This window comes from Dendrobates tinctorius, unplaced genomic scaffold, assembly GCF_039654945.1.
Source record: "Dendrobates tinctorius isolate UK_male_01 unplaced genomic scaffold, ASM3965494v1 ptg000030l, whole genome shotgun sequence".
In the NCBI taxonomy this organism is placed as follows: Eukaryota; Metazoa; Chordata; class Amphibia; order Anura; family Dendrobatidae; genus Dendrobates; species Dendrobates tinctorius.
In genome coordinates this window covers 16,752,703-16,779,064 of record NW_027361698.1, presented here as the reverse complement: position 1 = coordinate 16,779,064, position 26,362 = coordinate 16,752,703, and the positions used below count along the sequence as shown (strand labels likewise).

General features: G+C 49.0%; 1 protein-coding gene across 1 annotated transcript in view; it reads right to left on the bottom strand.

Moving 5' to 3' along the window:
* The window catches only part of LOC141086134 (uncharacterized), a 253,329-nt gene that overhangs the window by 16,801 nt on the left and 210,166 nt on the right, over window positions 1–26,362 (bottom strand). Inside the window, exon 8 of the mRNA XM_073571873.1 lies at window positions 13,639–13,683. Coding sequence (XP_073427974.1) covers window positions 13,639–13,683 — 45 coding nt within the window. The remainder of the gene's footprint in view (window positions 1–13,638; window positions 13,684–26,362) is intronic.

Sequence of the window (26,362 nt, the reverse complement as noted above, 5' to 3'; positions counted from 1 at the left end):
AATGCCAAGTCAGTAGAATGACACAGAGCTCTTTCAGTGATGTGATAGATGCTTACAAATGTGTCCCACTATGATTCACTTGACATTTTTAATCATATGTGACACAATCGATCAGGGAATGACTTTTTCTCTTTAGAAATATGGTTAATGAATTAAAAAGACTGTCTAGACTATAATATTGATGACCCATCCTTGACGTAGGTCATCAATATCAGATTAAAGGAGCTCTGACACCCAGCACCTACAACGTTCAGTTGTGGAACGTAAGCGTTAAGTGGAGCCATGCAGCCCATCTCCATTTAATGTGTAGCAGTCAGTATTTAGTCAGCCACCAATTGTGCAAGTTCTCTCACTTAAAAAGATGAGAGAGGCCTGTAATTGACATCATAGGTAGACCACAACTATGAGAGTCAAAATGAGAAAACAAAACAATTATTCTGATTCTGAATAAGGGAGAGTGTTAGGCAGGGAAGAAGAACAAAAAAACTGCTTCTGCTGGTAGCGATTTCCACTGCACAACACAACAGTTTGTGTGCAGTGACAGGGGAGGATATATTTTTGTGCATCAGCTCTGTTGGTTATTAGGCTGCCTTATAAGGCTCACTGATAGCTGCATTGCTGTTTGCACACTGCTGTGCAAACTGCTTTTTTAAAAGCAAAAATACTTTTCTTCCTCTTTTCTGCACAGTTACCAAGCATTCATTTCTCCACACTTTTGTGTGCAGCAGTCCTGCTTATTAGGCTGCCTGCATCCATACTTAGATTGAGTGCATCATTGTCAGCCTCCTAAAATCTCTAGGGAGCTTCCAATTCTCCCCAATACTATATACACACCTTGCACTTTGTCATACACCAGCCAATTTCAGCCTGTTACATTGAGGTGTAATCTATAGTGGGCCTGAGATAATAGTTCAGCCTCCTAAAATCTCTAGGGAGATTCAAATTCTCCACAATACTATATACACCTTGTACCTTTTTTTACAGTACCGTATAGCTGGTGGTATTTTGGGTACATTTTTCCAAAAATGAGGAAGTGGTAGAAGAGGCTGTGGAAGTGGGCGGGGGTTGCCAGCTGGTACTGATGGATGGTGGTGGGGGTGCATCTGCTGGTAGTGGCAATAGCACCTAAGGCAGGTGGTGTTGAGCCTGCATCATCGTCTGGCTCCTCAAGGCCTCAAAGGCTCCCTTTTCTGGGAGTAGGTAAACCGCTTTTAAAGCCGGAGCTTCAGGAAGTTTTGGCTTACATTGCTGACACAGCCTCCAGCTCTATCGCCTCCTCTTCTGAAGTTTCAAAAAATGCAAGCACTGAGTCGTCAGTGGAGGCTCCTGGTCAGGAAGAACACCTTTCCTTGTGTCCTTCACCCCTACCAAAAGTGAAGGATGCAGCAGGCCACACTACAGATTACTCCATGTAGCTCTTTCCCACATACCATGCCTGGGTTATCAAGTCAAATCGTGAATTCCCCAGTCCAAGATGAATCTGACATCGAGTGTGGGTGGCCAGCCAGGGCAGTGGGGTTAATCAGTACTGGGCCGGTGTCTCAGAGGGATTTGTCACGGTGGTGGTGACCCGGTCCGTGGGCATGGGCGTCCATGCAAAGGGGTGAATAACGTTTATAGGTGAATGATATGTGACGCCACCTGTGGTTTCTGATCAGATTGACCAGCGCTCCAGTGACGCTTCTCTGGGACAGATGTTGTGGTGCAGCTAAGATGTAGAAGCCCTGCACAGGTAGGGCCGTAGTCGCAGGGCAGATGAAAGAGTTGGTAGATGGTGTGCAGTGCATGATGTAGCAGAACCGTGCGCCAGGCGCAGGAGAAAGATGACAGACACAGTCGTGCAGTTCCTTTACCTGTACTTGGTAAGTGCCGTACAAGACCCAGAGTACAGATGGAGAAGGAGTTGGTCAGCCTGGAAGCAAATTTGATTTCATTTGGATTTGTCACAATATTACTCTACCTGATCATGTCTTATTGGTAACCTGTGATGTCGAATCAATATATTCTAATATCAACCATACACATGGCATCCAGGCACTGTGTTTCTTTTTGCATCGATTGAGTGATACTGTCTACATGATTCCTTTCTTTTGGATCTCCTCGATTATGTTCTTCATCATAATTATTTTATGTTTGACAGATCATATTACAAACAAATATCCGGAGTGGCCATGGGAGCATGCTGCGCACTGGCTTATGCCAATATTTTCCAAAGTTGGTGGGAAGAGACCATCGTCTTTCGTTCACGTGGATTCCAAGATCACTTCCAGGAGTGACATCTTTTCATAGATGATGTGTCCTTCATCTGGGTTGGTTCTGAAACCGAGTGCTTGCAATTCCTCAGGGAGTTGAATGGCAATACTTTCAACATTTTTTTGACATATCCTTTGTCCCCTGACTCAGCCGTTTTTCTGGATCTTAAGATTTCTGTGAATGGGGGCCGCCTAGTGACTGATCTCCACCGAAAACCAACAGCTACCAATAGTTTACTCCAGTTTCAAAGTTTCCATCCCTTACACACCAGAAGAGGTGTTCCTGTAGGGCAATTTCTTCGGATTCGACGAAACTGCACCTCTGACAATAGCTTTAGGATACAAGCCGGAGCTTTGACTCAGAGATTTCACCAAAGAGGCTACCCCAGGAAAACAATATCACAAGCATTCCATTGGGCCAGTGTCACGACGACCCGTCCTGTGTGATGCGACCCGCAGGCCGGTAACTAAAACAACAAGATGCAGCACGTGATACTGTCCTGTGTTACACGGCCCGCAGGCCGGTAACTAAAACAACAAGAAAATGGGAAAGGGGAAACAGCTACAACGGTGGGCACTGCGATAGGGAAAGGGGATATGGAGACCTCCTGCACTCCCCTGAGTCAGTGTCCCTAATGCTCCTAACGTTCCCTATGCCGGTTCCGCACCAGGCACCGATCAGGAACCTGTCGCCCTAGCACACCCTACACCTATCCCTTGCTAGGGAGCTGGGTGTCGCAGGCACTGGCCCCACCGCTGTACTAATACACACTAAGGAAAAACACAAACAGGGAAACACCACTTAGCTTTACTCTGTTGCACCTGCTCTTGGCAACAGAGTCCACCACCAGAATGCAGCTCTCCTCCTGAATCGCTGCCACCAATCTCTGTCAGGGCTACAAGGAAATCCCCTATGACTCCATCCACACCAGGGCTAAGACAGTGCTGCAAGGAGCGCTCTCCAGCTCCTTCCTCCACCAAGGATGGTTGAAATGAACACTATCACCAACACTGATTGAAACACCTTTGACTCTTTTATAACAGAGCCAGAGCAATCACACCTGCATTATAATCATGTGCACTTAACTAAAGAAACCAGAGTGCAATGACGCTCACCACCACCGGGGGCAAACTTAGAGCAAAAGACACCACAGTGCAATAATCCTAATGGCCACCGGGGGCAAAAAACAAACTTAAGCACATCTTAAGAAAAAAAAAGGTTACCTGTGCTTTTTATCAGGCCTGATCCAGCATTGATCATGACAGTACCCTCCACTTAATGAGGGGCATCTGGACCCTCAAGACCGCTCCTCATCAGGGAACCACCTACAGCGGGGACGCCCAGACACAGAGTTCACCCCAGCAACTACCTGCATGTCAGGTTGATGACAAATGAGCCCGCTGATATTGGCAACGTTTCTGGAGGCACCACACATCTCTGAAGCGCTGAGCTGGAGAACGAGTTGTGTATGTGTATGTTCGGTATGAGCTGGTAACACTCCACAACACACTTCCACTGGATGTTTTTTGGTGGCCACCCATACACACTCGTTCACACACAGGTCCGGACCTGAATGTTTATTGCCACTTGTTCGTTTGTCACCATTTGGAGAACTCTTTCTGGGATTGACAACAGAGGCGTCCCCCTGTGTCACCACACTCACAGCCCCGCACTTCACCAAGGGGTACACCCCCCTCTAACCCCTTCCACCATGAGGTCTGCACCTCCCAGGATTGGCCAATGGCGAGGGTTGAGACTTGCCCCTACTCTCATGCAGCTCATCTGCTGCTCTCACCGGAGGGGAAGGGGTCCGTTGAAGAGAGACCGACGGGGAAGAGTCTTGAGGAGATCATTTGCATATTCCCAGTGCCTTCTGGGATAAGTGAAGAGTCTCTGCGAGCTCAACGATCACTGGGTTTTGGCCGTTGCAGCTATAAAGAGGAAATCGGAAAACCAGGGGAAGAGTCTTGAGGAGATCATTTGCATATTCCCAGTGCCTTCTGGGATAAGTGAAGAGTCTCCGCGAGCTCAACGATCACTGGGTTTTGGCCGTTGCAGCTGAAAAGAGGAAATCGGAAAAACCAGGGGAAGAGTCTTGAGGAGATCATTTGCATATTCCCAGTGCCTTCTGGGATAAGTGAAGAGTCTCCGCGAGCTCAACGATCACTGGGTTTTGGCCATTGCAGCTGAAAAGAGGAAATCGGAAAACCAGGGGAAGAGTCTTGAGGAGATCATTTGCATATTCCCAGTGCCTTCTGGGATAAGTGAAGAGTCTCCGCGAGCTCAACGATCACTGGGTTTTGGCCGTTGCAGCTGAAAAGAGGAAATCGGAAAACCAGGGGAAGAGTCTTGAGGAGATCATTTGCATATTCCCAGTGCCTATCGGCGCGCAAATTTTGGCTCATCTTTCATCGTTTTTAAGAAATCTCAAGATGGAAGAGGCCAGGAGCCATTTGGTGAGCTGCATTTCTTGCTACATGTTCACAGATTTACCAGTGGAAAAGCCAAACTTCACATGCCACAAATGCAAGCTTGTGACCCTGTTGGAGGAAAAGTTGCAAAATCTCGAAGAGAGGTTAGCTACGTTGAAGATCATTAAGGAAGGTGAAGAGTTCTTGGACAGAGCAGAATTATCTCTTCATGTTACAGAAAGAGAAGAAATTCGAAGTGCACCTGAAGAAACAGAGGAATGGAGACATGTGACCCAGAGAAGCAGGAGGATCAGGAGGCAGTCAGCACCCATACTGCTCAGAAACCAGTACAAGGCTCTCGCAGGAAAACGATGAAGAAATACATCAGGATAAGACTTTGCCAACAAACAGCAACCTTGTACGCCTTCAGAGTCCTCCTGGATGGAGAAAGAAAAATGTTGTGAAGAAGAAACGGAGAGTGGTGGTCATGGGGGATTCCCTGTTGAGAGGAACAGAGGCCGCTATCTGCAGACCGGATATAACTTCAAGAGAAATGTGCTGTCTTCCAGGTGCAAAAATTAAAGATGTGTCTGACAGGATATCAGGACTCTTCAGACCTACAGATGACTACCCATTCCTGCTACTACATGTGGGGACAAATGACACTGCAAGAAACGACCTGGAAACCATCTGCAGAAACTTTGAAGACTTAGGCAAGAAAGTGAAAGAACTGGGAGCGCAGGTGGTCTTCTCTTCCATCCTCCCAGTGGATGGCCATGAAACAAGGAGGTGGAATAAGATTCTGCAGGTGAACAACTGGCTATGTCGATGGTGCCGTCAGCAACGATTTGGATTTCTGGATCACGGAGTGAACTACTTATACGATGGACTACTTGCTAGAGATGGGGTGCACCTTACGAGGACTGAAAAGCAGGTATTTGGAAGTCGCCTTGCTACACTTGTAAGGAGAGCTTTAAACTAGAACAACATGGGAAGGGAAGCAAAAGACCAGAAAAAGCCATACACCTGACAAATGCTATTGAGAACTCTGCTATTAGAAGTGGAAAGGAAGAACAAAGACGAAAGAATCTAATTAATAAAAATATTGGAGAAAGAGAAACCAATCACAAACTAAAATGTTTCTATACTAATGCACAAAGCATGGGCAACAAACAAGGAGAATTGGAACTACTAACACAGGAAAAGAAATATGATGTCATTGGAATCACTGAAACTTGGAGGGACAATACACATGATTGGAATACAAGACTAGAAGGATACAACTTATTTGCAAGAAACAGACTTGATAAACGAGGAGGGGGTGTCGCATTGTATGTTAGAAATGCGTATATCTGCACAGAGATTGAAGCTTTAGAGACTGGGAGTTCTGTGGAAACTGTTTGGGTAAGAATACAAGGGCAGAACAATGGAAAGGACACCATTGTAGGCATTTACTACAGGCCGCCTGTGCAAGCTGAAGATATGGATGAACTCTTTATGCATCAAATGGCCAAGTTCTCCAAAAAATATGACATAGTTGTCATGGGAGATTTCAACTATCCAGACATTTGTTGGGAATCTCTCTCAGGCAAAACTAACAGGTCAAGGAAATTCTTATCCTCTCTTGCTGACAACTTTATCTTCCAAAAGGTAAAGGAGAAAACAAGGGGAACTGCTACCTTGGATCTAATCCTTATAAACAGGGAGGAAATGGTTGAGGAGGTAAAAGTGGCTGGGACCCTAGGAGGTAGCGACCATGCTATTTTAGAATTTTGGATAACTAGAGGCGGAAGACCTGTGAAGACTCAGACGTCAAGGTTAGATTTCAGAAAGGCAGATTTTAAGGGATTCAGAAAGAGAATTGGAGGGATCCAATGGCTGGATATCCTTAAAGACAAAAATGTCCAGGAAGGATGGGAAATCTTGAAAAATGAAATTCTCAAAGAACAGTTGTTAACAATTCCGAAAAGAGGGAAGAATAGGAAGCATTTAAGGAAACCAGGATGGATGAACACAGAACTTAAGCACATGCTAAAAAGGAAGAAAAAAAGTTTATAAAATGGAAAGAGGGAGGCATATCTAAAGAAGAATATAATGCTGTCTGCAGAACCTGCAGGGCACAAATCAGATTACCTAAAGCTGAAAATGAATTGAGGCTGGCAAGAGATGTCAAAAGCAATAATAAAGGATTTTGGGGATATGTCAAAAGTAAAAGAAAAGTCAAAGATGCTATAGGATTTTTACAGGATGAAAATGATGAAATGGTAAGACAGGATGTTGAGAAGGCTGAACTTTTAAATTCCTATTTTGCATCTGTTTTCTCTCAGAAAGGAAATGTAACATCAACTGTTATTCACTGTCCTATTAAGGGAATAGAAGAATCCAGGATATCTATAAACAGAAAGATAGTGAGGAAACACTTAGCTAACCTAAATGAATTCAAGTCTCCAGGTCCAGATGAATTACACCCCAGAGTACTGAAGGAGATAGCAGAAGAAATTTTTGAACCCCTCTCCATAATCTTTGAAAATTCTTGGAGAACAGGAGAAGTGCCAGAAGACTGGAGAAGAGCAAATGTTGTTCCTATCTTCAAAAAGGGGAAGAAGGTGGACCCAGGCAACTATAGGCCGGTGAGTCTGACTTCTATACCAGGAAAGATCTTTGAACAAATTATTAAACAACATGTATGTCAATACCTGGATAAGAATGAAGTGATTAAACAGAGTCAGCATGGGTTTGTAACTAATAAGTCATGTCAGACTAATTTAATTTCCTTCTATGATGGTATTACTGATTGGGTGGATCAAGGAAATGCTGTAGATATAGTATCTTGACTTCAGCAAAGCATTTGACAAAGTCTCTCATACAATCCTTATTGAAAAAATGACTAACTATGGAATGGACAAGGCAACTGTTAGGTGGATTCATAACTGGCTTAGTGATCGGACCCAAAGAGTGGTCGTAAATGGCTGCACATCCAGTTGGAAGAATGTCTCAAGTGGGGTACCACTGGGCTCTGTCCTGGGCCCTGTATTGTTCAACATCTTTATCAACAATTTAGATGAAGGAATTGAGGGTAAACTGATTAAATTTGCTGATGACACAAAGCTAGGAGGGATAGCTAATACTAGAGAAGAGAGCGAGAGGATTCAAAAGATTTAAATAATCTGGAGAAGTGGGCAGCAACTAACAGAATGGTTTTTAACAGGGAGAAATGCAAAGTACTACATCTGGGCAATAAAAATGAAAAAAGCATATATAGAATGGGAGGAATAGGGCTAAGTGACAGCACATGTGAAAAAGACTTGGGTATACTAATAGATCACAGACTGAATATGAGTCAACAGTGTGATGCAGCAGCAAAAAAGGCAAATGCAATTCTAGGATGTATTAACAGAAGCATACAGTCTAGATCATGTGAAGTCATTATTTCCCTCTACTCCTCTTTGGTCAGACCTCATCTGGAATATTGTGTCCAATTTTGGGCACCACATTTTAAAAAAGACATCAACAAACTGGAGCAAGTTCAGAAAAGAGCGACCAGAATGGTGACCGGTCTGCAAACCCTGTCTTATGAGGAAAGGTTGCAGGATTTGGGAATGTTTAGTTTGCAAAAGAGAAGACTGAGAGGAGACTTAATAGCTGTCTACAAATATCTATAGGGCTGTCACATTGTAGAAGGATCAACTTTATTCTCATTTGCACAAGGAAAGACTAGAAGCAATGGGATGAAGCTGAATGGGAGGAGACACAGTTTAGATATTAGAAAAAACTTTTTGACAGTTAGAGTGATCAATGAGTGGAACAGGCTGCCACGAGAAGTGGTGAGTTCTCCTTCAATGGAAGTCTTCAAACAGAGGCTGGACAGACATCTAACTGGGATGATTTAGCGAATCCTGCTTTGAGCAGGGGGTTGGACCAGATGGCCCTGGAGGTCCCTTCCAACTCTACGATTCTATGATTCTATGATTCCATCTCTCTGCACTTGGACTGTTTAGACAGAGGGCGTGCAGATGTGATGTCATCGCGCACTCTGACCAGAATGTCACTGTCAGGAAATGCGGAAGATGTCATGGCGTGGAGCAGGGAGAGGTAAGTATTTCAACTTTGCAAGAGCTGTGATCCTGAGCAAGCAGGGGGGCCCACTCGTTGGCGACGGCACTGGCACAGAACCCTCATAGTATGGAAGTGTGTCTGACGGCAGGTGGGCCCTCCACCGGCAGAGACACTTTTGCGTACTATGAGGGGCCCTGTGCCAGTGCCGTCGCCCATGAGTATGCCCCCCCACCTGCTCAAGGAACCTGCACTTTCATCTTCACCTTCCTCTTTGTCACCGTGTAAGGTGGTATAGTATGTGGGAAGGGGAACCTGAGTTTCATCAGGGTCAGTTTCTGGCTGTGTAGAGTGCGAGGGGAATGTAGTGGTCTGGGTCAATATACCAGCAGAATCATCTAGCAGTGGCTGGGCATCAGTGCACTTGTGGCGCCCCCAGGAGTACGGTCACCACAGTGGCATAACCTTCCTCCTAGGGAGTGTGATGTCATGCTTGGGAGCAATGAAGGATCTCTCTAGCAGTTAAACCAACACACAACACAGTTCCCTCTCCAGGCCAGCAGGGAGAGCTCTGAACCTGACTGCTGAGGAGCTGCTCTCTGTGGTCGAGAGGACGGAAGTTAGGGCGGTCTGTGAAGGGAAGGGGAAGTTTGTGGATATGAGAAGGGGAGCTGGAGGATGAGCAGAGTTAAGGCTCACTCCTAGCTGGAGCGCAAGGTCCGGATTCCAGTCTCTGAGTTTGTAGGGACACTGATGGTCCTGCAGCAGAAACCGGAGGAAGTAGCAGCTGTAAATGCTCTGTTCCCAACTAAGGCTCAGAGGCCCCAGCAGTGACTTGTGTGAGCCAGAAGGAAAAGGCTACGGCTGCCTGCCATACTGGAAAGTTTCAAAAGAGAGTCAACAGGGGGAGCTTCAGTGAACTCAGTACTGCCAGTACCTCAGATAAGAGCTAGAACGGAGGCCATACTATCTATCTGCAGAGACAGAATTCCTAATTTGCTTCCAGGCTGACCAACTCCTTCATCTGTACTCTTGGTCTTGTACGGCACTTACCAAGTACAGGTAAAGGAACTGCACGACTGTGTCTGTCATCTTTCTCCTGCGCCTGGCGCACGACTCTGCTACATCATGCACTGCATACCATCTACCAACTCTTTCATCTGCCTTGCGACTACGGCCCTGCCTGTGCAGGGCTTCTACATCTTAGCTGCACCACAACATCTGTCCCAGAGAAGCGACACTGGAGCGCTGGTCAATCTGATCAGAAACCACAGGTGGCGTCACGTATCATTCACCTATAAACGTTATTCACCCCTTTGCATGGACGCCCATGCCCACAGACCGGGTCACCACCTCCGTGACAAATCCCTCTGAGACACCGGCCCAGTACTTATTAACCCCACTGCCCTGGCTGGCCACCCACACTCGATGTCAGATTCATCTTGGACTGGGGAATTCACGATTTGACTTGATAACCCAGGCATGGTATGTGGGAAAGAGCTACATGGAGTGATCTGTAGTGTGGCCTGCCGCATCCTTCACTTTTGGTAGGGGTGAAGGACACAAGGAAAGGTGTTGTTCCTGACCAGGAGCCTCCACTGACAACTCAGTGCTTGCATTTTTTGAAACTTCAGAAGAGGAGGCGATAGAGCTGGAGGCTGTGTCAGCAATGTAAGCCAAAACTTGTTCCTGAAGCTCCGGCTTTAAAAGCGGTTTACCTACTCCCAGAAAAGGGAGCCTTTGAGGCCTTGAGGAGTCAGACGATGATGCAGGCTGAACACCTCCTGCCTTAGGTGCTATTGCCACTACCAGCAGATGCACCCCCACCACCATCAGTACCAGCTGGCAACCCCCGCCCACTTCCACAGCCTCTTCCACCATACTTCCTCATTTTTGGAAAAATGTACCCAAAATACCACCAGCTATACGGTACTGTAAAACAAGGTACAAGGTGTATATAGTATTGTGGAGAATTTGAATCTCCCTAGAGATTTTAGGAGGCTGAACTATTATCTCAGGCCCACTATAGATTACACCTCAATTTAACAGGCTGAAATCGGCTGGTGTATGACAAAGTACAAGGTGTGTATATGGTATTGGGGAGAATTGGAAGCTCCCTAGAGATTTTAGGAGGCTGAACTATTATCTCAGGCCCACTATAGATTACACCTCAATTTAACAGGCTGAAATCGGCTGGTGTATGACAAAGTACAAGGTGTGTATATGGTATTGGGGAGAATTGGAAGCTCCCTAGAGATTTTAGGAGGTTGAACTATTATCTCAGGCCCACTATAGATTACACCTCAATGTAACAGGCTGAAATTGGCTGGTGTATGACAAAGTACAAGGTGTGTATATAGTATTGGGGAGAATTGGAAGCTCCCTAGAGATTTTAGGAGGCTGACAATGATGCACTCAGTCTAAGTATGGACGCAGGCAGCCTAATAAGCAGGACTGCTGCACACAAAAGTGTGGAAAAATGAACGTAACTGTGCAGAAAAGAGGAAGAAAAGTATTTTTGCTTTTAAAAAAGCAGTTTGCACAGCAACAGCAATGCAGCTATCAGGGAGCCTTATAAGGCAGCCTAATAACCAACAGAGCTGATGCACAAAAATATATCCTCCCCTGTCACTGCACACAAACTTATGTGTTGTGCAGTGGAAATCGCTAACAGCAGAAGCAGTTTTTTTAGTTCTTCTTCCCTGCCTAACGCTCTCCCTTATTCAGAATCAGCAGCTGCAACCTCTCCCTAATGCTAAGATCGGCAGAAGTGAGATGACGGTCGGTGTGCACGCCCTTTTATAGCCCCTGTGACGCCACACAAAGCAAGCCAATCACTTGCATGCCCTTCTCAAAGATGGTGGTGACGGATGCCTATTTCATCGTGTTGCCCACAGTGTGCGTCCTCCATCATTGGCTGAAAAAGGGCGCTGGAAGCATGATTTGAAACGCGACTTTGGTGCTCTGGTCGCCGACCTCGTGGCCGACCTCACGCTATGGTCGGGTTTCGTTTCATGAAACCCGACTTCAGCGAAAGTCGGCGACTTATGAATTTGACTGACTCGTTTCGCTCAACTCTACTCATGAGATATGCTTGGCAGCAACCTTTGAGCAACCTTGAGGTTCTCCATGTGGCACGTTTGTATTCATCCAAATGAATTCTTTCTGGTATTGCAGTCATTGCCAACCATGTATATTTTTCCATTATGATTATATTTCTTATTAGTGCTACATTTTTGTATTGAACCTGCATATACAGCAGGGATTGTGGGAGGTTTTCTGATCTGGCCTACCTTGATTATCATATGGGTTCTATATTTTGTTTGGTGTGATATCTATAAGGCATTAATGGGGTCGCCCATTTTTCTGTCTTTTCTCCTTACTTCATCAGTCCCATACGCTATGTGACAGTAGCTCCAATATTGGCCTCTTGACAGGATTAGCCCCTGGGTTTATAGCTATTTGATAACTCTGCATGTTTATTTATTGATACTGTCATCTATTTGAAACTCTCTCCTGTCAGGTGTATTGTATGCTCATCAAGCACTGTTTTTGGTGGACCATTCCTGTTGGATAGGATGTGTTCCACATGTTTTTTAAATGTTTTTAATTGTATTTCTGTTTGTGACACTAAAGTAATTTTTTTTTACATGCTCTACCAAAGGTGTTCATAGTTTTTATGCAATGGCCTTTTTTTCCTTCTCATTGATTATATCCTGCCCTCTATGCCTTCTGTAGCACTCTGATTTTTATTGTGTCATATATCTGAATATATTGTAGTGCAACCAGGCACTTTGTCTGATCACAGTCTCCTCCAAACACGACGAGTTTTGTTTCTACCAAACAGTTTTATTTTGGTTTCATCAGACCATATGACATTCTCCCAATCCTCTTCTGGATAATCCAAATCCTCTCTAGCAAACTTCAGATGGGTTCGGATATGTACTTGCTTAAGCAGGGGGACACGTCTGGCACTGCAGGATCTGAGTCATTTGCCGCGTAGTGTGTTACTGATGGTAGCCTTTGTTACGGTGGTCCCAACTCTATGCAGGCCATTCACTAGGTCCCCTGTGTGGTTCTGGGATTTTTGCTCACCATTCTTGTGATCATTTTGACCCCACGAGGTGAGATCTTGCGTGGAGCCCCAGATTGAGGGAGATTATCAGTGGTCTTGTATGTCTTCCATTTTCTTATTATTGCTCCCACAGTTGATTTCATCACAACAAGTTGCTTGCCTATTACAGATTCAGTCTTCCCAGCCTGGTGCAGGGATACAATTTTGTTTCTGGTGTCCTTCGACAGCTCTTTGGTCTTCACCATAGTGGAGTTTGGAGTGTGATTGATTGAGGTTGTGGACAGGTGTTTTTTATACTGATAACAAGTTCAAACAGGTGCCATTACTACAGGTAGTGTAGGACAGAGGAGCCTCTTAAAGAAGAAGTTACAGGTCTGTACGAGCCAGAAATCTTGCATGGTTTTAGGTGTCCAAATACTTATTTTCCACCATAATTTCCAAAATAAATCTTGCCAAATCAAACAAGGAGATTTTCTAGATTTGTTTTCTCATTTTGACTCTCATAGTTGTGGTCTACCTATGATGTCAATTACAGGCCTCTCTCATCTTTTTAAGTGGGAGATCTTGCACAATTGGTGGCTGACTAAATACTTCTTTTTTCCCCACTGTAGATAGATAGAAAGGCAGACAGACTAATAGATATGAAGTAAATAGATAATAGCATGTCACACAGACACGCAACACTGATAAGGTATCATCAGGTCGTGTGAAGGGGGTCTATATTCAAGTACTGGAGATGTCTTACAGCCTTCTTATAAAAAAATATTATTTTTAATAAAAAAAAACAATTATACATTGTTGCCACGTTTATCTATAGCACAATGTACTTCAGTACAATAAACGTACCAGTTTGTAGAATATTCAGTACTTCTGCATTTGGAACAAATGTTGCTGTAAAAAGATAAAAGATATTATTAAATGCAGCAAGATGACTGAAAGCAGACTTAGCATAAAATGCATTTTCTAACACTATGGTATGAATATATTGGGAGACTATATGCTTGGTAGGACGCCAATAAACAGTCTTGCAGCGCCCTCTTATGTTAGGAATACAACCCTGCTATTTAACTAGCATCCATATAGAGAAAATTATTTTGGTATACTTTCCTCTGATCTAGGTACTGCTCTTATATTTTAATACTGTCAGGATTGTTGTCTGTAAGGCCAGCTTAACAGGAGTGTAATGTGTATTAAAAACTATCTAGCAGCTCAGAAAATGAAGATTATTTATAATTATTAGAATGTGCTGAATATATGTTTGCCTAAAGAACCAGGTGTAGACATTTTTTGCAGTCATTCTGTGTCTGCAGATTACTTATGCGCCCACTGTCACAATTCCCTGTTATTTCCAGAGCAAGTGGGTGCACTGGAATTTATTCAACATATTACCAGAAATATGCAAAATGCATACTTGTGAACACGCTGGAACTACAAGGGAATTGTGACAGTGTTTTCATTACACACTGCCATGATTCAGTAATCAGAAGTCACATGTATTAATTGTAAAAATGTTTAACCCCTTAATGACCAGGGGTATTTTTGGTTTTACATTTTCATTTTTCCCTCCCCTTCTTTCCAGAGCCATAACTTTTTTATTTTTCCGTTTATATGGCCATGTGAGGGCTTATTTTTTGCGGGACGAGTTGTACTTTTAAATGACATCATTGGTTTTACCATATCATGTACTCGAAAACGGGAAAAAAATTCCAAGTGCGGTGAAATTGCAAAAAAAGTGCAATCCCACAGTTGTTTTTTGCTTGGCTTTTTTGCTAGGTTCACTAGATGCTAAATCTTACCTGCCATTATGATTCTCCAGGTCATTATGAGTTCATAGACACCAAACATGTCTATGTCCTCTTTTATCTAAGTGGTGAAAAAAAATTCCAAAGTTTGCTAAAAAAAAAAATAAAATTTGCGCAATTTTCCGAGACCCGTAGCGTCTCCATTTTTCATGATTTGGGGTCGGGTGAGGGCTTATTTTTTCCATGCCGGACTGACATTTTTAATGATACCATATTTGTGCAGATACGTTCTTTTGGTCGCCCGTTATTGCATTTTAATGCAATGTCTTGGTGACCAAAAAAACATAATTCTGGCGTTTTTAATTTTTTTCTCGCTACGCCGTTTAGCGATCGGGTTAATGCATTTTTTTATTGATAGATCGGGCGATTCTGAACGCGGCGATACCTAATATGTGTATGTGGGATTTTTTTTTTTATCGTTTTATTTTGATTGGGGGTGATTTGAACTTTTAGGTTTTTTTAATTTTTTTTATTTTTAAACATTTTTTTTTTTTTACTTTTGGCATGCTTGAATAGCCTCCATAGGAGGCTAGAAGCTTGCGCAACCCGATCGGCTCTGCTACATATGGGCGATGAGCAGATCGCCCATATGTGGCAGATTTACTGCTGTGCTTTCAGCGCCGACCACCGGGTGGCGCTGAAAGCCATATGCCTGGAACAACCATAGAGGTCTCATAGAGACCTCTGGTTGTCCAGGCAACATGACGCCGACCCCTGATCACGTGACGGGGGTCGGCGGTGACGTCATTTCCGGCCCGGCGGCCGGAAATGCTATTTAAATGCACGCTGTCAGCTTTGACAGCGGCATTTAACTAGTTAATAGGCGCGGGCGGACGGCGATTCCGCTCGCGCCTATTGCAGGCACATGTCAGCTGTTCATAACAGCTGACATGTCCCGGCTTTGATGCGGGCTCAGCGCCGGAGCCCTCATCAAAGCAGGGGAAATGTCTGATGACGGACTGTGTCCGTCATTGGACATTAAGGAGTTAAGAGCCTGGAAAATCCCATTAATATACTTTGATTTCTAGGGTAGAGACTAACTAAAGCCTTGTATACCTTTTAATTCATTGATTAAAAAACACTATACATAGAAAAGACAATAATCAACACAATTATTAAAATTAGGACATATACAAAATGTTAGGGTTTGTGGACCGCACTAAATATAAATTATGAAAAGGTGCGATCACAACTCGGGGTCGACCGTGCAGAGCTGGTATACTGCTGCTAAACAACAACGGGCGGCTAGTAGTAAAATGCTCACTTCACACCGGCTGAGCCACTGAGCCGGTGTGATAGGAAACGGGCTCTGTTAGTGCACAGAGTCCGCAGAAACCAATACCGAAGCCTGTTAAACCTCACAGGCTACTGCTAGAGTAGCGCTAGCGTGAGGTCACAGGACACTGCTTCTGAGACACGAGAAGAGTGCCCCTCTAGACCCACTAGCGCCTGGAACCGCTCCTGCGGAGCCAGGGAAAGGTCCCCCTGGAACGCTGTGCCCTGTTAAATGTCACAGGGTGCAGCAAGCATTAGCCTACCGCTCTGAACATGTACTGCGTCTGCACTTGCGGTCGCCACTAACCAGACTGAGCTTAGTGCTGGAAAGAACACTATCTGTGCACGGTGACGTACAGACAGACCCTGCAACATATGCGGTACTGTGATGCCTGTGCTGACTGGCGCCCACTGGCGCTAACGGATAAGTGAGCTGAATGCACTGCAGCACTAGGCAGTACCAGTACTAAGTGCTGACTCTAACCTCTAAACCCTACTAACACGCGTATCAAAGGGAAGGAGTTTCATAATGAGTCATTCACCTGTCTCATACATCCAACATCACACACACACCACTATAAACAAAAGAACTAATGTAGTGCATGGTGGGGCGGCCATGCGAAGCTTTTATAGCCACAATCTTCTGGGACCTTCCTGATGATCCAATCAGAGCAGGGGCAGGACCTGAGCATGTGACCTCCGATCTCCAGTGAGAGATCATCCCACGGGCATGCTCAGTGGACCGAAAGGAGGACTTAGTCGCTGGAGTTGTTCGCTGCTGACCAGCATGCGTTGCTATAGCTGGACCAGAGGTGGCAGCAGCAACCAAACCCACAAAGCTAGTCTGAGCAGAGCGCCAGGATCGACAAGTCTGCTGAGCAGCCTCCTCTGCGGCCGGAGAGGAGTGGGAGACCGCCGAATACAAGCCTCGGTATTCTTGCTGAGCAGCGACAGGAACCTGACACCTAATACAAAAAAGGGAACACAATCTATCTCAATTGCATTCCTTAGACTCTCTCCTACTTTACAGCAGAGGTTGGCACCCAAGACCAGCGCAGACGGTGCCACAACTCATCAGCAGCTGACCCTTCTCAACCTAATGCACCCTGTTGATGCGAGGAAAGAAAATGTATAAAAAATATTTTTTGTTATATAAACTATAAATCCCTATAGCTGTCTTAGTATCCATAAACTGGAAAGAGGAGAGGTTAGTATCATGGCACATAATATCAAAAATTAATCTACAAAGAACTAGTGCTAACTTAACGCTGATAAGTCAACAACCATTATTAGGATAGTGGTGTGATACACAGGGAAATTCCTTATAGCTAACTAGACAATGTAAAAATAAACTGCAAATGCAATTTGGTTAGGTGGAGGCCTAAAGAATATTTGAATATATGCAATGAAGGCGAACCAGTCTATGCTTGTTTCATTCCTTAATCTTTCTCCTACCTGGGTATGACACCCCTATACCAGTAATGGTTGTTGACTTATCAGCGTTAAGTTAGCACTAGCACCTTGTAGATCAATTCTTGATATTATACGTTTTTTTGATACTAACCTTACCCCTTTCCAGTTTTTGGATACTAACACAGTTATAGGGATTTATAGTTTATACAGCAAAAAATATTTTTTTATACAGTCTCTTTTCTCACATCAACAGGTGCAATAGTGTGAGAAGGGTCAGCCACCGACAAGTGGGGCTCCATCTATGCAGGTCTAGGGTGCCAACTTCCGATGCCAAGTCCGGGACAGACTAAGGAATGAAATAGGCATAGATTGTGTTCCTTTTTCGTATATGTCTAATTTTCATGATTGTGTTGATTATTGTCTTTTGCATGTATAGATTTTTTTTATCAATTAATTAAAACGTATATTTTAATCATTTTTCATGGTACAAAAATTGGTGGTGATTTGGTTAAAATAGTTTATACTCCTATATCTGATATACACGGAATTTCTAGAGCTATGTATAAATGAAACATTGTCACATTTTTGTGTCTGTTTTACTGCTAGGAAACCCTTGAACTTAGGTTTCAATGACCCGAAGTAACAGCAATCACATCAAAGTTATTATTTTAGGTTGTCAGATCTCTGGTTTGGTTGGATATGTGTAATATGGGTGTGTAAATACATCTACAGTGGGTACTGAAGGTATTCAGACCCCTTTAAATTTTTCACTCTTTGTATCATTGCAGCCATTTGGTAAATTCAAAAAAGTTCATTTTTTCTCATTAATGTACACTCTGAATCCCATCTTGACTGAAAAAAACACAGAAATTTTAGAAATTTTTGAAAATTTTTAAAAAAAGAAAAACTGAAAAACATGTTTGTCTATTAGCCCTCTATACAGGTCCACGCACTGATTCCAAGATTGTAGACACCTGTGATGCTAATTAGTGGACACACCTTGATTTAACATGTCCCTTTTGTCACATTATTTTCAGGAGTACCATCATTTCTGTCTAGGCCTATTTCATGAGTTTTATTATAGTGGTTTGAAAAAACCACTATATTGTAATCCGAACGCTGCAAACTTATTCTTCTTCTTCTTATTATTATTATTAAGTTGATTTCCGCAATTAATGCGGCCCGAACCGCTACACGCACAGACTCCGTTGAGGTGTCGTTTCGAAGCCAGCGTCCATGAGAGGTGTGCTAAGTATTTTTCGTGTCGATCGGATTTGTAGTTTTTGCGCAATTTGCGTTTGAAATTTTTTTTTCCCGTCATTGGAATGCACTGTCTCCAATGCTTTAAAATAGGAAATGGCAAAACGTGCCCTGAGGCGATTGAAATGACAGTTGAGCTCATTGATATGCGCAGGCAGACCCAGTTACTATGCCAACGCCTACGAACTTCACTTGAACCCCAGCACAGAGCCTCTGCCACATAATATCAGCTCTTAAAGCGAAACTCACAGCACAAATGCAAATCTAGCTTCATCACATGACACATGCCCCTGAGAGAGAATGTGTGCGCCATAGTGGATTTAAAAGAAGCCCAGTGAGCCAAATAGCTCTTAAAGGGCCAACGCGCCAAAGTGATTGTTAAAGGGCCAGCGCACCCAAATGAGTCTTAAAGGGCCGACACACCAAATCGGAGGCTGAGCCACCCCGGCCTCCAAATCGGAGGCTGATCGACCCCGGCCTCCAAATCGGAGGCTGATCGACCCCGGCCTCCAAATCGGAGGCTGATCGACCCCGGCCTCCAAATCGGAGGCTGATCGACCCCGGCCTCCAAATCGGAGGCTGAGCCACCCCGGCCTCCAAATCGGAGGCTGAGCCACCCCGGCCTCCAAATCGGAGGCTGAGCCACCCCGGCCTCCAAATCGGAGGCTGAGCCACCCCGGCCTCCAAATCGGAGGCTCATCGACCCCGGCCTCCAAATCGGAAGCTCATCGACCCCTGCCTCCAAATCTGAGGCTCTTTGACCTCGGCCTCCAAATCGGAAGCTCAACGACCCAGGCCTCCAAATTGGAGGCTGAGCGACCCCAGCCTCCAAATCTTACCCAGAGTGGCCCCAGCCTCCAAATCTGACCCAGAGAGGCTCTGCCCACCAAAATCGGACCCTGTGGGGCCCCGCCCACAAAATCGGACCCTGAGGGGCCGCAGCCACAAAATCGGACCCTGAGGGGCCCCAACCACAAAATTGGACCCTGAGGGGCCCCGGCCACCAAATCGGACCCTGAGGGGCCCCGGCCACCAAATCGGACCCTGAGGGGCCCCGGCCACCAAATCGGACCCTGAGGGGCCCCACCCACAAAATCAGACCCTGAGGGACCCCAGCCACAAAATTGGAACCTGAGGGGCCCCAACCACAAAATCAGAACCTGAGGGGCCCCACCCACAAAATCAGACCCTGAGGGACCCCACCCACAAAATCGGACCCTGAGGGGCCCCACCCACCAAATTAGACCCTGAGGGGCCCCACCCTCAAAATCGGTCACTGAGGGGCCCCACCCACAAAATCGGACCCTGAGAGACCCCGGCCACAAAATCGAACCCAGAGGGGCCTCAGTCACAAAATCAGACCCTAAGGGGCCCCGGCCACAAAATTGGACACTGAGAGGCCTCACCCACAAAATCAGACCCTGAGGGACCCCAACCACAAAATCGGACCCTGAGGGGCCCCACCCACAAAGTCAGACCCTGTGGGGCCCCAGTCACAAAATCGGACCCTGATGGGCCCCAGCCACAAAATCAGACCCTGAGGGGCCCCAGCCACAAAATCGGACCCTGAGGGGCCCCACCCACAAAATCAGACCCTGAGGGGCCCCACCCTCAAAATCAGACCCTGAGGGGCCACAGCCACAAAATCAGACCATGAGGGGCCCCAGCCACAAAATCGGACCCTGAGGGGCCCCACCCACAAAATCTGACCCGGATGGGCCCCACCCACAAATCCAGACCCTGAGGGGCCCCAGCCACAAAATCGGACCCTGAGAGACCCTGGCCACAAAATCGGACCCTGAGGGGCCCCAACCACAAAATCAGACCCAGAGGGGCCCCGGTCACAAAATCGGACCCTGAGGGGCCCCACCCACAAAATCAGACCCTGAGGGACCCCAGCCACAAAATCAGACCCTGAGGGGCCCCAGCCACAAAATCGGACCCTGAGGGGCCCCAGCCACAAAATCGGACCCTGAGGGGCCCCACCCACAAAATCGGACCCTGAGGGGCCCCGCCCACCAAATTAGACCGAGGGGCCCCACCCTCAAAATCGGTCCCTGAGGGGCCCCGGCCAAAAATCGGACCCTAAGGGGCCCCACCCGCAAAATCGGACCCTAAGGGGCCCCGGCCACAAAATCGGACCCTGAGGGGCCCCATCCGCAAAATCGGACCCTGAGGGGCCCCACCCGCAAAATCGGACCCTGAGGGGCCCCACCCGCAAAGTCGGACCCTGAGGGGCCCCGCTGACCAAATTGAACTCTGAGGGGCCCCGCCCACCAAATCGAACCCCGAGGGATCCCGCCCACCAAATCGAACCCCGAGGGATCCCGCCCACCAAATCGGACCCCGAGGGTCCCCGCCAACCAAATCGGACCCTGAGGGGCCCCGCCCACCAAATCGGACTCTGATAGATCCCGCCCACCAAATCAGACCCTGAGGGGCCCAGCTCACCAAATCGGACCCAGAGTGGCCCCGCCAACCAAATTGGACCCAGAGTGGCCCCGTCCACCAAATCAGACCCAGAGTGGCCCCACCCACCAAATTGTACCCTGAGGGGCCCAACCCACAAAATCGGACCCTAAGGGGCCCCACCCACAAAATTGGACCCTGAGGGGCCCCGACCACAAAATTGGACCCTGAGGGGCCCCACCCACAAAATCGGACCCTGAGGGGATCCGGCCACAACATCGGACCCTGAGTGGCCCCACTCACAAAATCGGACCCTGAGGGGCCCTACCCACAAAATCGGACCCTGAGGGGCCCTACCCACAAAATCGGACCCTGAGGGGCCCCAACCGCAAAATCGGACCCTGACGGGCCTCGGCCGCAAAATCGGACCATGACGGGCCCCGGCCACAAAATTGGACCCTGAGGGACCCCACCTACAAAATTGAACCCTGAGGGGCCCCAACCACAAAATCGGATCCTGAGGGGCCCCACCCACAAAATCAGACCCTGAGGGGCCCCACCCACAAAATTGGACCCTCAGGGGCCCCGGCCACAAAATCGGACCCTGAGGGACCCCGGCCACAAAATCAGATCCTGAGGGGCCCCAACCACAAAATCGGACCCTGAGAGGCTCCGGCTGCAAAATCGGACCCTGAGGGGCCCCATCCACAAAATCGGACCCTGAGAGGCACCGGCCACAAAATCGGACCCTGAGGGGCCCCGGAAACAAAATCGGACCCTGAGAGGCCCCGGCCACAAAATCGGACCCTGAGGGGCCCAACCCACAAAATCAGACCCAGAGGGGCCCCGCCCACCAAATTAGACCCTGAGGGGCCCCACCCACAAAATCAGACCCTGAGGGGCCCCACCCACAAAATCAGACCCTGAGGGGCCCCAGCCACAAAATCGGACTCTGAGGGGCCCCAGCCACAAAATCAGACCCTGAGGGGCCCCAACCACAAAATCAGACCCTGAGGGGCCCCGTCCACCAAATCGGACCCTGAGGAGTCCCACCCACCAAATCAGACCCTGAGAAGCCCCGCCCACCAAATCGGACCCAGAGTGACCCCGCCCACCAAATCGGACCCTGAAGGGCCCCGCCCATCAAATCGGACCCAAAGTGGCCCCGCCCATCAAATCGGACCCTGAGGGGCCCCGCCCACCAAATCGGAACCTGAGGAGCCCCGCCCACCAAATCGGACCCAGATTGACCCCGCCCACCAAATCGGACCCTGAAGGGCCCCGCCCACCAAATCGGACCCAGAGGGTCCCCGCCCACCAAATCGGACCTTGAAGGGCCCCGCCCACCAAATCGGACCCAGAGGGGCCCCGCCCACCAAATCAGACCCAGGGGGGCCCCGCCCACCAAAATGGACCCAGGGGGCTCCACTCACAAAATCGGACCATGAGGGGCCCCGCCCACCAAATCGGACCATGAGGGGCACCGCCCACTAAATCGGACCCAGAGTGGCCCCGCCCACCAAAATGGACCCAGGGGGCTCCACTCACAAAATCGGACCCTAAGGGGCCCTACCCACAAAATCGGACCCTGAGGGGCCCCAACCACAAAATCGGACCCTGATGGGCCCCGGCCACAAAATCGGACCCTGAGGGGCCCCGGCCACAAAATCGGACCCTGAGGGACCCCACCTACAAAATTGAACCCTGAGGGGCCCCAACCACAAAATCGGATCCTGAGGGGCCCCACCCACAAAATCGGACCCTGAGGGGCCCCACCCACAAAATTGGACCCTCTGGGCCCCGGCCACAAAATCGGACCCTGAGGGACCCCGGCCACAAAATCAGATCCTGAGGGGCCCCACCCACAAAATAGGACTCTGAGGGGCCCCACCCACAAAATCGGACCCTGAGGGGCCCCACCCACAAATCCAGACCCTGAGGGGACCCGGCCACAAAATCGGACCCTGAGGGGCCCTGCCCACCAAATCGGACCCTGAGGGGCCCCGCCCACTAAATCGGATTCTGAAATGCCCCAACCACAAAATCGGACCCTGAGGGGCCCCGCTGACCAAATTGAACTCTGAGGGGCCCCGCCCACCAAATCGGACCCAGAGTGGCCCGCCTACCAAATCAGACCTAGAGTGGCCCCGCTCACCAAATAGGACCCGGAGGGGCCCCACCTACCAAATCGGACTCTGAGGGGCCCCACCCACCAAATCAGACCCTGAGGGGCCCCGCTCACTAAATCGGACCCTGAGGGGCCCCGCTCACCAAATCGGACCCTGAGGGGCCCCACCCACCAAATCGGACCCTGAGGGGCCCCGGCCACAAAATTGGACCCTGAGGGGCCCCACCCACAAAATTGGACCCTGAGGGGCCCCGGCCACAAGATTGGACCCTGAGGGGCCCCACCCACCAAATCGGACCCTGTGGGGCCCCACCCACAAAATCGGGCCCGAGGGCCCCACCCACAAAATCGGACCCTGAGGCCAAAGTGGCCCCTGAGAGGCACCCACAGTTAAAATGGATCCTGAGTTGAAAGTCTTGCAGGTGCAGCAGGCAAGTCTCTCTTAAAGGGGCAGCCTGGGCAGCATTTCAAACCACTATCTGTACTTCCTTCAGGAAATACACATCTAGTTATAGTGGTTTGAAAAAACCACTATATTGTAATCCGAACGCTGCTAACTTATTCTTCTTCTTATTATTATTATTAAGTTGATTTCCGCAATTAATACAGCCCGAACCGCTACACGCACAGACTCCGTTGAGGTGTCATTTCGAAGCCAGCGTCTATGAGAGGTGTGCTAAGTATTTTTCGTGTCGCTCAGATTTGTAGTTTTTGCGCAATTTGCGTTAGAAAATTTTTTTTCCCGTCATTGGAATGCACTGTCTCCAATGCATTTGAATGGGGAAATGGCAAAACGTGCCCTGAGGCGATTGAAATGGCAGTTGAGCTCATTGATATGCGCAGGCAGAACCAGTTACTATGCCAACGCCTACGAACGTCACATGACATCTCTAGAACAGAGCTTCTGCCATATAATATCAGCTCTTAAAGCGAAACCCACAGCACAAATGCAAATCTAGCTTCATCACATGACACATGCCCCTGAGAGAGAATGTGCGCCAAAGTGTATTTAGAAGCCCAGTGAGCCAAACAGGCACTTAAAGGGCCGAAGTGCAAAAGTGATTCTTAAAGGGCCGCCGCACCGAAATGAGTCTTAAAGGGCCGACGCGCCAAATCGAAAGCTGAGTAACCCCAGGCTCCAAATCGGAGGCTGAGCCACCCCGGCCTTAAAATCGGAGGCTGAGCCACCCTGGCCTCCAAATCGGACCCAGAGTGGCCCCGCCCACCAAAAACGGACCCAGAGTGGCACAGCCCACCAAATCGGACACTGAGGGGCCCCGGCCACAAAATCGGACCCTGAGAGACCCCGGCCACAAAATCGAACCCAGAGGGGCCCCACCCACAAAATTGGACCCTGAGGGGCCCCGCCCACAAAATCGGACCCTGAGGGGCCCCGCCCTCAAAATCAGACCCTGAGAGGCCCCGCCTACCAATTCGAACCCTGAGGTGCCCCGCCCACCAAATCGGACTCTGAGGGCCCCCAACCACAAAATCGGACCCTAAGGGGCCCCGGCCACAAAATCGGACCCTTGAGGTGCCCAAACCACAAAATCGGACCCTGAGGGGCCCCGGCCACAAAATCGGACCCTGAGGGGCCCCACCCACAAAATCGGACCCTGAGGGGCCCCGGCCACAAAATCGGAACCTGAAGGGCCCCGGCCACAAAATCGGACCCTGAGGGGCCCCGGCCACAAAATCGGACCCTGAGAGACCCCGGCCACAAAATCGAACCCAGAGGGGCCCCACCCACAAAATTTGACCCTGAGGGGCCCCGCCCACCAAATCGGACCCTCAGGGGCCCCGCTCACAAAATCGGACCCTGAGGGGCCCCGCCCTCAAAATCAGACCCTGAGTGGCCCCGCCCACCAAATCAGACCCTGAGGGGCCCCGCCAACCAAATCGGACTCTGAGGGGCCCCACCCACAAAATCGGACCCTGAGGGACCCCAGCCACAAAATCAGACCCTGAGGGGCCCCGGCCACGAAATCGGACCCTGAGGGGCGCCGGCCACAAAATCGGACCCTGAGGGGCCCCAACCACAAAACCGGACCCTGAGGGGCCCCAACCACAAAATCGGACCCTGAGGGGCCCCAACCACAAAATCAGACCCTGAGAGACCCCGGCCACAAAATCGGACCCTGAGGGGCCCCAACCACAAAATCGGACCCTGAGAGACCCCGGCCACAAAATCGAACCCAGAGGGGCCCCACCCACAGAATTGGACCCTGAGGGGCCCCGCCCACAAAATCGGACCCTGAGGGGCCCCGCCCTCAAAATCGGACCCTGAGAGGCCCCGCCCACCAAATAGGGACCCTGAGGGGCCCCGCCAACCAAATCGGACTCGGAGGGGCCCCACCCACAAAATCGGACCCTGAGGGCCCCCAACCACAAAATCGGACCCTAAGGGGCCCCGGCCACAAAATCGGACCCCGAGAGACCCCGGCCACAAAATCGGACCCTGAGGGGCCCCACCCTCAAAATCGGACCCTGAGGGGCCCAACCAACAAAATCAGACCCTGAGGGGCCCCGGCCACAAAATCGGGCCCTTAGGGGCCCCGGCCACAAAATCGGACCCTGAGGGGCCCCGGCCACAAAATCGGACCCTGAGAGACCCCGGCCACAAAATCGGACCCAGAGGGGCCCCGCCCACAAAATCGGACCCTCAGGGGCCCCGCCCACAAAATCGGACCCTGAGGGTCCCCGCCCTCAAAATCGGACCCTGAGTGTCCCCGCCCACAAAATCGGACCCTGAGGGGCCCCACCCTCAAAATCGGACCCTGAGGGGCCCCATCTACCAAATCGGACCCTGAGGGGCCCCATCTACCAAATCGGACCCTGAGGGGCCCCGCCAACCAAATCGGACTCTGAGGGGCCCCACCCACAAAATCGGACCCTGAGGGGCCCCACCCTCAAAATCGGACCCTGAGGGGCCCAACCAACAAAATCGGACCCTGAGGGGCCCCAGCCACAAAATCGGGCCCTAAGGGGCCCCGGCCACAAAATCGGACCCTGAGGGGCCCCGGCCACAAAATCGGACCCTGAGGGGCCCCACCCACAAAATCAGCCATGAGGGGCCCCACCCACAAAATCGGACCCTGAGGGGCCCCACCCACAATATCGGACCCTGAGGGGACCCACCCACAAAATCGGACCCTGAGGGGCCACACCCACAAAATCGGACCCTGAGAGGCCACACCCACAAAATCAGAACCTGAGGGGCCCCACCCACAAAATTGGACCCTGAGGAATCCCGGCCACTAATTCAAATCCTGAGGAGCCCAGG